Consider the following 15,284-nt stretch of genomic DNA (forward strand, 5'->3'; position numbering starts at 1 on the left):
CAAAAGTGACCCTTTTTTTCACAAAAGTAACCCTTTTTTTTTTTTTTTACAAAAGTGACTTTTTTTTTTCCACAAAACAAAGTACCAAAATAAAATAAATAAATACAAAATCCAAAAGTTAACCCAGAGTATCCACCGCCCCATGTTTGCCACCATCAAAGTAGATGAGGTGAAATGATAGATACCCACAATACGGTATATATGCAATTGGGGTCGAGGTATTTGGAGTTGTTGTAATCCCGGACTTCAAACTCGACAAATCGGGGGATTGGGGGGAGGTCAGCGGCGCTGGAATCGTGGGATTGGGGTGGTCAGCAAGGTCGAAATCGGAGGGGGACGCCGGATTCTTGGGAAAAGCTAAGGGAGTGGCGACGGTGGTGGGTGTTTTTCTCGATGATGAAGTTGCCCAGCCAGCCCGATTTACAGTGCAAATCGGATGTTATTAAGAGTTTGTGATATTAATAAATTACAAAACAATTTTGGTGTCTGACTTCACTAACAGTTCCTCTGCAAATGCAAACAAAGAATCAATAATTAAAGAATGCCCACCCAAATAAAATCAAACAAGAGGCCCAAAATTAATTTAATTATAAAAATAAAAACCCCCTTTTTAAATATTTTATTTACTTTTTTATTTTCGAAGGAATAAAGGAAAGATTACCCATCTTAGTTTGTTTTTCTGGGTTTTTTTTTTTTTTTTCTAAGCCAACCTCTCATTCTCTCTCCTCTTCTTTGCCAAGCAAATTTTCAGGTTCGCAAGAACAAACCCATTTCCTTTTTTTATTTTATTTTTATAAAAATCATAATTTCATGCATTTTAATTTCTGCCCTTGTTCAAATTTCACAATTTTGAATTTATTGATTGCGTTAGCAACTGGGTTTTTTTGGTTGAGTTTGATTGATTTCTTTATTAATTTATTTTTGATTCTTTTTAATATTTTTTTTATTTCCTGATGAGATTCTTGTTTTGGGTATTTCAGGTTGATGCTGGATCTTTGAGAATTTGCTGTATTATCAGAGAATTGAAGAGATGATGCTCTAGGGTTTTGCTTATATGGTACTGTTCAGTTGAGAATCTTGAGATCCTCTGGTGCAATTTGATATTGGGTTTGCTCAATTTTTCATTTGGTTTGATGGATTTTTATTGTTTTCATGGTGTGATGTTGCTACTCTCCAAGTTTTTCTGATTATCTCAAGTGAAGGGTGTTTGAGGATTTGCATCTTTTTTCATTTGATTGCGTTAATCTTAGTGATCTTCAATAGGGGTGTCGTAGCTCTGAGTGTTCGTTTTTCGATTCCGGTTTCAATATCAGTTGGTTGTAACTTGGAGTTTTCGTTTTCGATTTTAATTGGTTCAAGTGAAGTGAAAGTAGAAGCTGATATATTAGATTACTTTAACTAAGTGTTGGGATTCAGGAAGATAATTTGCTGGTATTTTTGTGATTGTTGAATTTTTTGTCATAGTTTTGATATGGTTGTTCTGTTTCATTGTTAACAACTGACTGTAGCTGATCAGTCTTTTGGGTGGTTTCAAAGGGCATCTTTTTCCTGTATAAGATGGAAAGTGACATGGGAAGGGAGGGGTTGAGATTGAAGGTTGAAATTAAAGAAGAGGAGCAGATACCTTCTGAGATGGAAATTGATTACGGTGGAACTGAGAGTCCCAAGTTTGAAATTGAAAGCAAAATTTCCGAGCTAGGTGAGGGAAGTAATGTTGTGTTTGCGAGAGAAGGGCCGCTATATATGGAGGACACTGGAATGTCCAAGGTTGGATGCTATGGTTCTAAGAAGCAGAAATCGAAGGCAGTGACGACAAGTTCTCAGTTGGGGAAGAAAGGTAGTGTAGGAAATGAAAAGAAGCTCAGTAGACAAGATAGGATTGAGCTGGGAAAACTTTTTCAAAGTGCTGTGAGCTCTCATGATTGGGACTTGGCAGAAAGTTTGATTCTGATTGCTGATCCACTAACTCTTAATGATTTCCTTTGCATCTCATTGGATTCGATATGGTTTCTTACTACACACGAGGAGTTACATGGTATTACGGGACTAGTAAAGAAGATAATAGCTAATGGAGCTTATGACTTCACAAGAGCAGCTCTTCGAACTTCGTTTCTCGCATCTTGTGTCTCTGCATGTCAGAGCCGAACAATGGACCTAGCAGATACAGTGACTGTGATGGCCCAAAGGTAGTTTCATTTGATTGATATAATGATATTAAATGTTAATAAGGTGTAGACTTGTAGTCGTTGTAGACAATAGGAACTACATGTTTTTGTCATTTGGTGAAAAGGAAAGGCGTTGGTTAAGCTGTTTTTGTCTACCCACTTATTGAGCATAGCACTTCATTTCTTATTGTTGAGGTGATATCTTGGTACAGAGTTATGCACTTATAGAATTAAGCTCTTGCAATTATTTTCTTGTAATATGAATTATTATTATATATAACCAAAGTGTTCATTCTCTCCCCTCCCATAGCTTGGTATTACGAGGTCTTTCCAGGTACTAGATAAGATGATGTCTTTCTTTTGCCACCTTAGCATCTGATTTTGCATCTTATTGCTACACCACAGCAAGCATCTAATTTATTTCCTCAATCTGTGCAATAAAACTTGGTTAGGTTGCATGAGCGACTTCAGGAATGCAATGGTGATGATGTTTTGAAGGCAGAGGCTGGTGCTAAGGTCCAAAAGTTCACTGAATGGGCTCTGAAATGCATTGGCTTTCATTCTCGGTGTCATGAGAACAAAGAGAAAATGCATCGTGATTCTGCTGCTGAGATACAGCTTCAACTGTCCGCCTTTAAGATATTTCTTGATCTTGCTGGAAGCAATCTCACTGGAAAGGACTTTACTGAGGCCTTTGATGCTGCTTGCTTCCCTCTTACTTTGTTTAGTAGTTCATTTGATCCTGGATGGTCTTGTGGAGCATCAGCTACTGCTATACAAGGGCTCCTTGGTATGCTGGTCGAGGGTGGTGCTGATAATGTAAACCAGTGTTTTCTTGAAGCCTCACGTTTTGGCAGCACTGAGTTAGTGCTCATTTTGTTGCAGGTATTTCCTTTTGTCTTTTGTTTACAGTACTTTATCTTTTGTTGCCTGAATGCCGTTTGTTGCTTGTTGTGCACAAATTAAACTTTTTTTTTATATTTATTATTATTTTATTTATTTTACTTTTGAGGTTCATAGTTAAGCGTAGCTACTGTTTGACTTCCTCTTTTATTTGAAAAGTGTATCGTTATTAATTTTGACTTCTTAAAGTCTTACATGGCCACTATTGAAGTTTTTAAGAGAGATCCACTAGTGTTGAAAGAAAAGTCTTATCTTGTCTAGATGAGCACTCAAACATTAGGCTTGCCTAGAACAGCATCTTTATGACTTTATCCGAAGTTGGACAAAGAATGAACTTAAATATCAAGTCATCAAACTATTTTTTTTTATTTAGTATTTCATGTGCTGTTCTCAAAGATCACAAGGCCAAAGGTGGATCTTCTTTGGCTTATATGCTTATTTTCTACGCCTAAATGACCAATTACTAACCATTAAATCCTTTTAAGTTATAATTTTAGCTTGAGGAAAAAAAAAAAAAACCTAAGCTTGAATTACAGTTTAGTGGTGGCGTGGTGCCTAGGATTTTACTATATATATTCCTTGTGTTTATATCCAATTATCCATCAGTAGCATGATTCTAGCTATGCAACAATTGCAATGCACTTGCAGCATTGCCAAATGCTAACTTTAACTATCCAATGTGTTGCATCTGATCATTGGATCTCTGTCACTTTCTCCCTGCCTTTAATGAACTATGTATCGTCACCTTAGCTGTGCACCTTTTGTAGCACTGGAGCAAATGCAAATCACCTTTTGTAGCTGTAACAATCTTTGCTGTCCTAGTGCTACACTAAACATGTGGCAGTGTTGATTCTCAATTTAATATGTGTTTGCTGGGGTTTTGCTACCACTAACTTTCCACATTGCTAATCCCCCTTCCTGTAGCCCTTTTCTTTTAGATTCACTTTACAACGGTTCTTTTACTTAGAACTGATTGATCACCACAGTAGTGACATCACTACCAAGATACCATATTACTCTCACTGATTGTACCATTGTTTGTTTGCATGACAAAAATTGACATCCTTACATGACCTTTTTTTTTTATTATTTATTTTTTATTTCTAGAAGGCTTTGTTTCTTTCCATGCCTCTTTACTAGATTGAATCTTGGTTTTCTGAATTCTTTGTGGCTTTGTGCTTAAGTCATAATGTAATCTTGGTGTACATACTAAGAGTGCAACAAACTTGTCCTCCTTAATGTGCTCTTCACACTTTTGCCGTTCAGTTTCTAGTTTTAATCCTAGGCTGAACTAGAGGGATTATGCTTTTTGAGGAGCAATGCTTGAGTTGGCAGATACGGTTAAAAGAAATTTAAGTAGACAGCAAGGAGTTTGTTTGAGGTGGAAGGTCAATCGCTATTGGAAGTAGGCTGTTGGATGGTCTATGAGGAGCAAGGCTTGAGTACAGAAATTTGGTATGAAGGATATTAGAGCAAGGCTTGAGTACAGAAATTTGGTATGAAGGATATTAGAGCAGCAAGCATGAACTTTGTATGGGGTATGGAAGGTTATCACTGTCAGCACCAGGATTTACTAGAAGGGTTAGTGATCAGGTGGAAGGCTCATGGTATGAAAGAGATCAATGAGTTTGGTTATGGTGGGGGAAAGTTTTGTTTGTGAGAAATCAGACCAATTGTGGAAAAATGGAGAAATTAAAGAAAAGTGTAAGATATTCTACCAGGATGTACAGGATATCAACTTGAAATATGTTTCTGTTTTTTCAAGTTATTTCTTAGTAAAATCCCCTAGTATGTTGATCCCTATTACTCAAAGTGCCATACCTAATCTTTACTCCCGTTATTTTGTTGGACCTTCACTGTTTAAGGGGATTTTATGTACTACTGCTGTAGGGAACTTTCAAAATGATACTTGCATTTCTAAGCTATTGTCTGCACAGCACTGATTGAAGTTGAAATCTGCTGTCAAATAGTAATTCAAAAGATTACAAATCTGTGTTCAATTCATAGGTTGACTAAGGCTCAGAAAATAATGTTTAGTATAAACCAATCCTAATAAGTCATAATCAGTCTTCAATTAGTTTTAATTTGTATAAGTAAGTTTCAATTAGTAAAAATCAGTTGAATAGAAGATAAGTTATAGTTCAGTTAGAATCAGGTGGTAAAAATCAGTTTCGATGAGCGAAAATTCAAAAATCTGTAAAACTATCAATTTCATTGTATAAAAACACTGGACAACAGGAAAATCTAAATTAGTAATAATTTTTGTTTAATACATAAAATTACTGTGCCTTGTTGAACTTACTTTTTGAGAAATATGTTAATAATTTCTTTCTCATGATGATAAATTTCCATGTATATGATTGCTTTTTAATGATGAACCTTTTTTTTTTCCAATAGCAATGAATTTAAGTAGAAACATCCATTCTATGGTTTTAGTTATTTATTTTTTAAGGGTAGAGGGAGTTATGGTTTGGGTGTAGTTTGGTTTAACACGTGTCTAAAGCTAGTCCCGGAACCTAAATGCCTCATTGTTGATTTTATAATTTTAAGTGATTATCATATCCTGAATTTCTGTATCTTTGCCTGGTGACTATATTATAAATGTTGCGATCTGTGATTTTTTATTCTTTCTTAAGTTTACTACTTTCTGAATGTTTAGTGGGAGATTTAAGAACATCTTCATAGGTCTTGGGAATCTCAGAAACATGCGGATCATTATGGATAAAATATGGATCATCTGCTCTTAAATAGATCTACAATTATAGAGCTCCATCAAAGGACAGTTTTGGTCATTCTCACGGTTGTTAACTTGCACAGGAAATTTGTACATGCACAGACAATCTATATGGATAATTTTGGATCTGTTATCCATATAAGAGGATCTGTATGCTGTTGAACAAAATTCGAGTCAAAATTCTTGGATGAAAAGCTTACCTGTTACTGTTAGTGGCTTGACTCCTGAAATCTGCAAGACAGGAATATATTAGTACTGCTTGTCTAAATGCGCTATTTTCTGTGATACCAAATCTGGGACTTCAGTGCTATAGTCAATACCGGAATCATGTTGCCTAATTAGGGGGAAAAAGAGGAACAAAAACCTGTGAAGTGTGGGCTGGCTCCCAGCAAGGATGAGGTGTGAAGGGTGGAAGCTATCTGATATGGTATCTGTTTTATATATATCTTGATAAGGAGAAGAGGGATACAGACTTGTGAAGTGAGGGCTGGCGGAGATGAGGGGATAAGGGTTGATTAAATTTATACTAGAGCCCAATTGCGTGGTGATTTATTACCTTATAAGAGCGTTAACCGGGATGCCACATGAAATCCACCAATAGCTTTTTCTCTCAACTTTTACGCACAGAGAAAATCAGAAGTATTGAGTAGATTAGATGGGTGATAAATGTCGTTATGCAAGTGTTGATTGGGCATGTTATTGTGAACTTGTTGGCTAGGGATGGACTGCCTTTGGCTTGCTTAGGCTTTTAGGAGAGTGCTTTTATTATATATTTGGGCTTAATTTCAATGGGCTGCAAGGCAATTTTGGGGTCTTAATTTTTATTGCCTCCCACATATAAGAGCCAAGTTGCAATCTCTTACTGGATTTTCATGCCCAGTCGAGGAAGAAAATTAGAAAGCTGAAATCTTATGAAGGCTGGTGCAATTTTTGTGTTTTTATGTACTTTCTGTTTCCACTAGGCGGGATTAGGTTTTAATTCCTTGCCCATATTTATTCCATATCCTTCTGAAATTGTTCATATGTAACATGTAGTATAAAGTTCCTTCCCTACCCCCCTTTTACCTGTTTTTCTTTGTCAGCCAAACTCAGTATTTTAGGTTTTTTGTCGGGGAGAGTTTATACTTTTATATTATGTCATTCATAGGGCTACGTATTCTGGTCTCATTGTCTGCTACAATAGAATATTTACAAGTCTCTTAGTCAACATTAAATTATTTGGTGACTAGATAAGCTTACTCTGTCGAGTCTCTTTCTTAGTCTGGGTGCTTAGAACTAATTTCTCTTACAGTGGTAGTTGCTTCATTTTAGTAGATTTTTTTAGGTTAGGCCGTTAGGGTCTTTCATTGGATGCGGCATTGCAATCCCACTGGTTCAAAGGCTCTTTTATTCATTTATAGACTTTGTTTAGTTGACTATTGGTCTATTACTTGATAGAAGCTGTGGCAATGACTTAATTACTTAAAATGACGTATTGGGAATTAATGGCTTTCCTTTTCCGGTTAATGGGTATCATGTATTGAATATGTAATTCTCATTCACAGTTTTCTGGCACGAGATAGATCACATTTTAGTTTATACTAACAATTAGCGAAAGCTGAATCTTGCTTGTTGTCCCGTTTATGCAGTTTTGTCAACTGACTACATGGAATTACAATTACTTGTCAAAATAATTAAATTGTCAGAGTTTATGATTTTTTTTAATAAATATTGTTCTTTAGTTTAGTTTTTATTTATTTATATTTATTTATTTTTATATTACGTAGTAACATGTGGCTTATTTTTTTGTTCTCCTAGATTGCTCAGCGTAACAGCTTGGATGTGGATGTTGATCTGGCCTTGGGTTTTGCTTCTCATTATGGCAAGATCAACACAATGGAGTGTTTGGTAGAAGAAGGTAATGCCATGGCGTTTTTAGGACCTCTAATGCGAGCAGCCGAGAGGGGGTGTTTGCCAGTTGTCCAGTGGTTTGTTGGTAGAGGTTGCCAAGACATGGAATTATGTCTTGCGCTGACCGCTGCCACCTCAAGCAGCCAAGTCGAGGTTGCTTCTTACCTTCTTCCCCAAGTACCACAACATGTTCTTACCGCACTCAGCATTGAAATCCTCAAAGCAGCTGGAGAGAGAAGTGGTGGGTCCCTTGAGGGAGTTGCTTTTCTTCTCCGCTCAGACTTTCTAGGAGATCCAACAGGCACATATGCTGTTGCAGATAGCATTGCTCGGTCAGAGGACGATTCAGTTGCTCCCGAGCTTCGTACATTTCTCCGGGAGCAGTGGTCGGAGGATGCCTTCACGGATGGCTTGTTACAAGGCCAAGAACATTTTGTTAACATGGTTAGAATTTTAAACCGAGGAGAATCTCCTCTTTGCCTTGGAGATCTTCCTCCACCGTTGAGGGTGGCAATCGCCTACTTGCCAGTGTATAGAGAGAGCGTGAAGGCAGGTGGGTGTTTGTTATCTCAAAAGCTAAGAGGTCAACTTGTGGAAGCCGTCAGGAGGCTTGGAGGTGGGTTACTTGGAGATGCAAGCCAATGTCACGAGCTTTTAGCTGTCTTAGAGCACCATCTTCGACCATTTTTGCCCGGCATGTATTCAACAACCTAAGCATAAAACGCCATCAGCAACTGCAACTTCCTTTCGCAGGTTCGCAGATGCTGCCTTTTCTTTTCTCCTTTTTAACTTCATACCATAGGAAAAATAAGTAAGATCACATTGTTAGCAAGGGTTTTGAGGCTGCTGCCGCTGACATATAGCTAGCTTCCAAGAGTCTCTCTCCGTCACTCCTCATCCGCACTTCCTCTCGGTGTGTTAACTTATGATAATGATATTGGTCCATGTGCATTCTATGTACAATGTAAAATAGAAGAAAATCACATGTACTGTAGAAAGAGACGGATGGGTCGGTTACGACATCCGGGGGGTGGTGGTATCCATGTATATTTAGCGACTATGCTTATGTGAGGGATTGAGGGTCCATCTAATGGCTGTACTAGTCTGTTTCACTTCAACTTGGTTATAAGTCAGGTGCCTGGAATTGTCACCTTGCTTTTTCAATGAGCTTCAATTTTAGTCTGAAATTATTATTCTTGTTGCACATGCTTATGCCTGCTGTTCTTATTTGTTTTTTTATTTGAAAAATGCAATAATTATTGGTAAATAATTTGATGAATATTAATGCATAATACTCGTGATATGGGCCATATTCTTGTCTCTTTCTTTTTGTTGGTGGGCCGGTGGGGGTGGTGTGGTATGGCCGTGTGGGGTCTTTATGTTGCACACACACCTAAATTTTTTTCAGGTTTCTTCTTATTTTTCTATGTTGTTTTGATTTACAACTTTAACAACTCTAAAGTTAATTAAGATTTTAAAAGTCCTATAGGTGTCAATTCAGGTGGTCATTGAGTTCGGTGAGATTGAGTCACTAGTCTATTTCAAATTTAAGTTATCTTAAATTACTGTATTCATTAAAGTTAGAAATATTTCGGGCTGGTTTTAGGTTGGATTGGGTTTTGACACCTTTATATACACGTACTTTGTAACAAGTTGTATAATGAACTCAAAATTATGTATTTTTATGCACACTTTTAATTACTTATGTTTTTTTTTTTTTTTTTTTTTTTTTAAATTTTTTTTTTTATAACTAAAAAGTTAGGTTTATGTTTAAACCTAATGATAGAAACAAGGAAACTATTTTCGGTCTTTAAATTGTGTTTATTATCCATTTAACTCAAACCCTACAACTTATCTAATGTTACTTGCAAATATAATTTAGATCCATTAATTTACTGATGATATTGTATATATTTGTCTAGTGGTGGGTAATTCCTATTCGATTGTCTCGATTTGATTTGAAATTTAGGTTATCTTATACAACTAGTTTATGTTTCAGATGTTTCAGGCTGGATTTGAAAGTCCGATATTTTATTTAAAAGGACAAAAATCCAATCTAATTTGAATAAATAGCTCACACCTTTCATCTATTCTATGTAATCTTGTCCTTAAAGCAACCCTCTCTTCACATGATCACCGTCCTAAAATGGCAACACCCAATTCCCTTCCTTTCCCTCACAAGTCACACTACTATTTGCACATTATATGCACACACTCCCTCCCTTTCTAACCAATTACCCCCCTTGGCCCTGTCCCTTCCTCCCTAACCATAACTACTCAGGGGTGTTTGGTATGAAAATTTGTAATGTAGGAAACGTAAACAAATAAGTGTTTTCGTTTCTATTAGTTTGGTATGAGCTACAAGTAACAAATGCCGTTTCCAAAGGGTAACAAAATCCCCCAAATTGTTACCCTAATCCAACTAGTGGAAACAAAAAAAGTTTCTCTCCTCAATCATAAACTCCTCAATTTGTTTCCATTTCATAAAGATACCAAACATATATCAAAGGTAATGTGTATCATTACCCTTTCCCTTACTTATTAAACCTTTTCCATTCCGTTTACGGAATTTATACCAAACGCCCCCTCAATGTGACGTTTTTTTTCTAACGACAAACCTCGAACCTCCCTTAATATTCGACCACACTATTGTGTGGTTAAATTTAACATAAATTAATGTCAAGTTCATCTATTCATGTCAATTGTTTTTGCAATATTTGTATCTTAGTGCATGTAAATGCAATAATCCGTCAAAAGATAGCTTGTTACAACATTAAATGTCTTATAAGGTAGTTTCTAACACCACCTAGTGTTTATAATGTAACTTTTTACCACATTTTTTTAACAAGTTAGTTTTTCACGAAAACTTTATATAAGGTCGTAGTTCTTCACAAAAAGTCATATATAATAAGTGTCATTAATTTTAAAATTGCGTGTATATAATTTGAAGATTATAATCTAATTAGACATATAATTAAATCATTCTCCATAAAAGTATAAAACTAACTCCTTTGTTATTATACTAGCTTAACGATAATGTCATAGTTTTATATTAGCTTAAGGATAATGTCATACTTGTAGAGTTGTAGTAGATATTTGGTGAATCTCATAGCCACCGGAAATCCCTCAACACATACAAACACCACCAACCAAGTGATGTTTGTTAGATCGAGGGTTAAGTCAAATATAATGCAAAATAACGAGATTACGTAAATCATAGAGGGATTCGTTAAATCTTTAAGTTTAATAAAAATGTTTAGGGATAATGATACATTTAAAATATCATAAAGATTTGATTGATTAGGATCAATCAAGATTTGGTTAAGCCAAAATATAATCAACAAATAACATGTACTTTTCCTTTAGTTTAGGGTAATATTCCCAATGCATAAAAAAAGGATACAACATATCATATGATGGATATCACCTACGATCAGATTTGATTTGATCTACCACTTGTCAATACGCCAATTTTCTCAAACAAATCAATTTTTCTTTTAATTTACTATTAGTTTTTTATTTTTATTTTTTATTGTGTGATTAACTCACTCTTTTTTTTCTTCTTATTTCATGCTTCATTAATCATTTATCACCAAAGTCCATAGTCCTTCATTGTCCTGCTTCTAGGCTCATGAGTCATGGCTTCCGGCCATTCATATCTATCTGCAACCTTTGTATAATTGTATTTGCACACTTTTGAGGGTAGGCATTTATGGTAATATAAGAATGACATTGGCCATTGGCTCGAGTTAGCTTGCATATGGTGGCATGGACATTGGACATGGGCATTGGAGTACATCTGTAAATGTACAACACAACATGTTACTATGTGTGTTAAACTTAGGTTATATTTTTTTTTTGAGAAAAAATACAAATCGACACAACCGATATAGATATAAAAATGTGTATTGTATATAAAAATAAGTGATATTGTACGGAGTATTTGGTTTAGGCACGTAGATACACAACAATTGTGTGAGGAGCGTCCTTTTAAAATTTTAAGCACGACATGTAAACTGTAGGCTCGCCTAAGGGTGCTTATCGAGCGAGTCGATCACGAGCTGAGGGGTACACGACTCAACTCGAAAACTTTTTACATATGCTCAACTCGTGCTTGCTAAAGTTTCGAGCAAATAAAACCTGCTCGACTCGTGCTCGTTAAAGTTTCGAGTCGAGTCGAGTAGCTCACAATCTACTCGTTAAAATTTTGGTCCTTCTATTATTATATTCCTTAATTTATTTGTTGTTCAATTTTATATTGTTTTCCTTATTATATATATAATTTTTAAAAATTTACTCTTTCTTTTTTTATGATTTAAATTAACGTTTAATAAGTGTCAAATTTGTTCAAATATATTAACTTTGTTTGCAAATTCTATATTAATAATATATTATCGAGTTGCTCACGAGCTTATCGAGTTGAGTTAGAGCTTGTCGAGTCGAGTTAGAGCTTGCTCAACTCGTGCTCGTTAACATCTCGAGTCGAGCTAACTTGAATCGAGTTTTGACCGAGCGTTGACCGAGTCGAGTACGAGTTGCTCAACTCAATTAGCTCCCCTAGGATCGCCTATGTGTTGAGCCAAACTACTGCAAAAGCGCAAGAGTTGGTACGAGCTACAATGCACGACTTGTCACAACCCACATTTGTATTTATCATCCCAATCCTTAAATCATGATAATCTTCTAGATTACTATATTTAATATTTCCCATTATGTGCTACAATTGGGAATTTTTATCTTAGATGTATAATGTGAAACAGAGATAGTAATTTGGATAAAAATGTAGTTTAAAACTTATATTAACATGAAGATAGTTCATAATCTTTGAATTTATGTAATTTCATAATCGTCAATATATATGCAATTAAGTACGGGCAACTTTAATTTTGGAGATAAAAAAAAGTTAACGATGTTAGCTTCATAAACAACTATGTATGTAGATGGAGAATTCAAAGAGCTTCAATGGAGAAATTTTATATGTTTTCCACGCCAATATATACAAAAATGATATTATTTGTTACGTATAGAGAGCCACAAGGACGAATAATGAAAATCGCTTCCAAAATCAATTGAAATTGAAAGGGGGAGCTGTAACCACTTGAGCTATACCACACTCTCACAAAAATGTTATTATAATATTCTATTTATCTACTTCCTCCGTTCTATTAATATTGCAACAAGGAAGAAATTATGCATCCCTATGCACATTTTATATGCTAAATATCTATAATTGTGTAAGAGTAAAAATTATAAAAAGTTAATATTTTGAAAGAATTTTATGAGACGAATCCAACAAGATTCCACATGACTATATTTTAGAGTGATGAATAGTGCAAAAAGTCTCTTATTGCAATATTAACAGAACGGAGAAAGTATTAGAAAGTTTCACATTACGATCCCCTTTGTTTGAGAAATTTTAATCCGTACATGGTACATAAGAAAATAGAAAGCAAAAAGTTACATCGACTAAAGTGACCACATGATATGATACATTACATTACATATTTACATGCTCATAAATTATATTTCTTGTAGTTTCTCAAAATCAAATGGGTTTGACTTTATGTTTTCTATAAGAACATTGCACTAATGTCTATATCCATAGCTTTTGACCAAATCTTATGAATTAGAAGAATAATACTCCATATCAAACCATGGTTCCTTTTCCATCTTTAGAAGCAAACAGGCTGGTTACTTCCATTTATGACGATAATTAGATTGCATAACTTTTAATTATTACAAGTAATGCATAGATTCCATTAATTAGAGGGGGTGCCCTCATAATGTACAACAATTATGAAGCATGGTCGGTTCCTTTTCCTTGTTTAGAAGAAACAAACCATGTTGCTAATCATTTTTTAATTTCCACTTGCTATTTTTAGGCTTATTACATAATATTATTAACACCATGTTGGATCTATGCTACTATTATTCTACAAGTGAATGTGGTAGTGGGTGCTACAAACAAAATAATGTTAAGAGGGGTCAAACATTAATGTTATGTTTTTAAATAATTAAAAAAATGTGGACTGAAAAAAAAAAAAAAAAACAAAAAAAAAAAACCCTAATGCTTAATATCCTTATCTTGCAGAGCACTTGATCACTTACAAGAATCTATTTTTTGCGTTAATTATCTTATTTTACTATGGAGTATATTTAGGATCACATTTCACACACCATCCATTCGCACCCCTACCAACCCTAAAATATGGGTGATCATATAATATGGAATATGGAGTAACATTTATTGATAATATAATATGGAGTAATATTTATTACTCTATGAAGATGTTTATCTTTGTGATAAACCAATAAACAAAAATTGTTTATTATAGTACATTGCATTTTGGTAATTAAAGACCCGTTCACTTCAGCTTAATTTCAGTTCAGTTCAATTAGCTTCAATTAGTTTAGTTCACTTCAGTTCAGCTCCTAATTTCTTTCTCTCATAAAATATTTAGTTCAGTTCAGATCCAATCAGTTCAGTTCAGTTCAGTTTAGTTTAATTTTTTTTTGAAACAAATCAATTCATTAATAAAAAGCCATCTGACATCTATAAATGAAGTCTAAATTAACAAATACATAAAATTGAATCAAATAGGGTTTCCTTCATCAAAGCTACGATTGTTGGAAAGATCTTGCAGTATGGTACATCTCTCGCACACATTGCTGGAATATACAGCCTTTTCGGAAAGACAGTCTAACGATTCGTTTTAGCCGTAAGGATGATTCTCATCTGATTTGCCTGAACGCATTTGAAAATTTGACAACCGTAGCAATCCCGAACAAATCTTTACCAAAGAACTGACAATAGGGCAAAAGATGATTACTTTTTTGATGAACCCTAACACACAAACAAACCCTGGACATAAACAAACAACTAAACCAACAAAAACTAACGACTCGGCCATAGGGAGACATTCCACCATAGGGAGACGGACGAATATCTACACTACTTATGAACAGACCCTAAATTATTAATTATATTTGTTATCATTAATAAACTTAAATTTTTTGCAAAGTTTATTTAGCCATTTTCTTCATATAAGATTTACTGATAAAATAAAAAAAATAAAATAAAAAAAAAAATAAAAAAATAAAATAAAAAAAAAAACCACACACACTATGCTGAGCTATTTAATTGGAGGTTTTAAGTGGCATAGTTTGGCCTCGATGGATCTTGACATCTTGTGGAGAGATTATATGCTCAAGTTTGTTGGTTATGTTGATTTGTTTTCATTAACTCGAGCTATGTTCTTTTAGTTTCGTGTAGTTTGTATATTAGCTTTTGGGACATGCACTAAGACACACACGTAAATAACATGTTGTTGGGCACCACGCTAGGCCCGCCATATCATCGCGAGCAATTAAGATTAGACATGGGTCGGGCTGACATGAAATGCCCTCCTCATATCAACCTGACACAACGGGTATGATGGATTATAGGTCATACATGAACGTTATTAACAAAACTTGGTATGAACCCGAGTATAACAAGTCAATTAGCATTTCAATTCGCTTATTTTTGACGGAATCAAAAGAAAAATCTAAAATAGTTATAGGGGGCGATGGTGTAGTACAAAACAACACAT

The 15,284-nt window shown here is 34.9% G+C and overlaps 1 protein-coding gene across 1 annotated transcript; it reads left to right on the forward strand.

Moving 5' to 3' along the window:
* The first annotated feature begins 216 nt into the window (after positions 1–216).
* LOC110738640 (ankyrin repeat protein SKIP35-like) lies at positions 217–8,896 on the forward strand. Its single transcript, XM_021919033.1, has 4 exons — positions 217–751; positions 981–2,186; positions 2,618–3,050; positions 7,600–8,896. Exons 2-4 carry the CDS (start codon positions 1,558–1,560, stop codon positions 8,404–8,406), a joined length of 1,869 nt encoding a protein of 622 aa, XP_021774725.1. The 5' UTR covers positions 217–751; positions 981–1,557; the 3' UTR covers positions 8,407–8,896.
* The last annotated feature ends 6,388 nt before the right edge of the window (positions 8,897–15,284 follow it).

This window comes from Chenopodium quinoa, unplaced genomic scaffold (assembly GCF_001683475.1).
Source record: "Chenopodium quinoa cultivar QQ74 unplaced genomic scaffold, ASM168347v1, whole genome shotgun sequence".
Lineage (NCBI taxonomy): Eukaryota > Viridiplantae > Streptophyta > Magnoliopsida > Caryophyllales > Amaranthaceae > Chenopodium > Chenopodium quinoa.

Coding starts and splice junctions, on each gene's coding strand:
- LOC110738640 (XM_021919033.1), top strand. CDS start 1,558: ATGGAAAGTGACATGGGAAGGGAGGGGTTGAGATTGAAGGTTGAAATT. Junction 2,187..2,617: donor GTGACTGTGATGGCCCAAAG/GTAGTTTCATTT, acceptor AAACTTGGTTAG/GTTGCATGAGCGACTTCAGG. Junction 3,051..7,599: donor TAGTGCTCATTTTGTTGCAG/GTATTTCCTTTT, acceptor TTGTTCTCCTAG/ATTGCTCAGCGTAACAGCTT.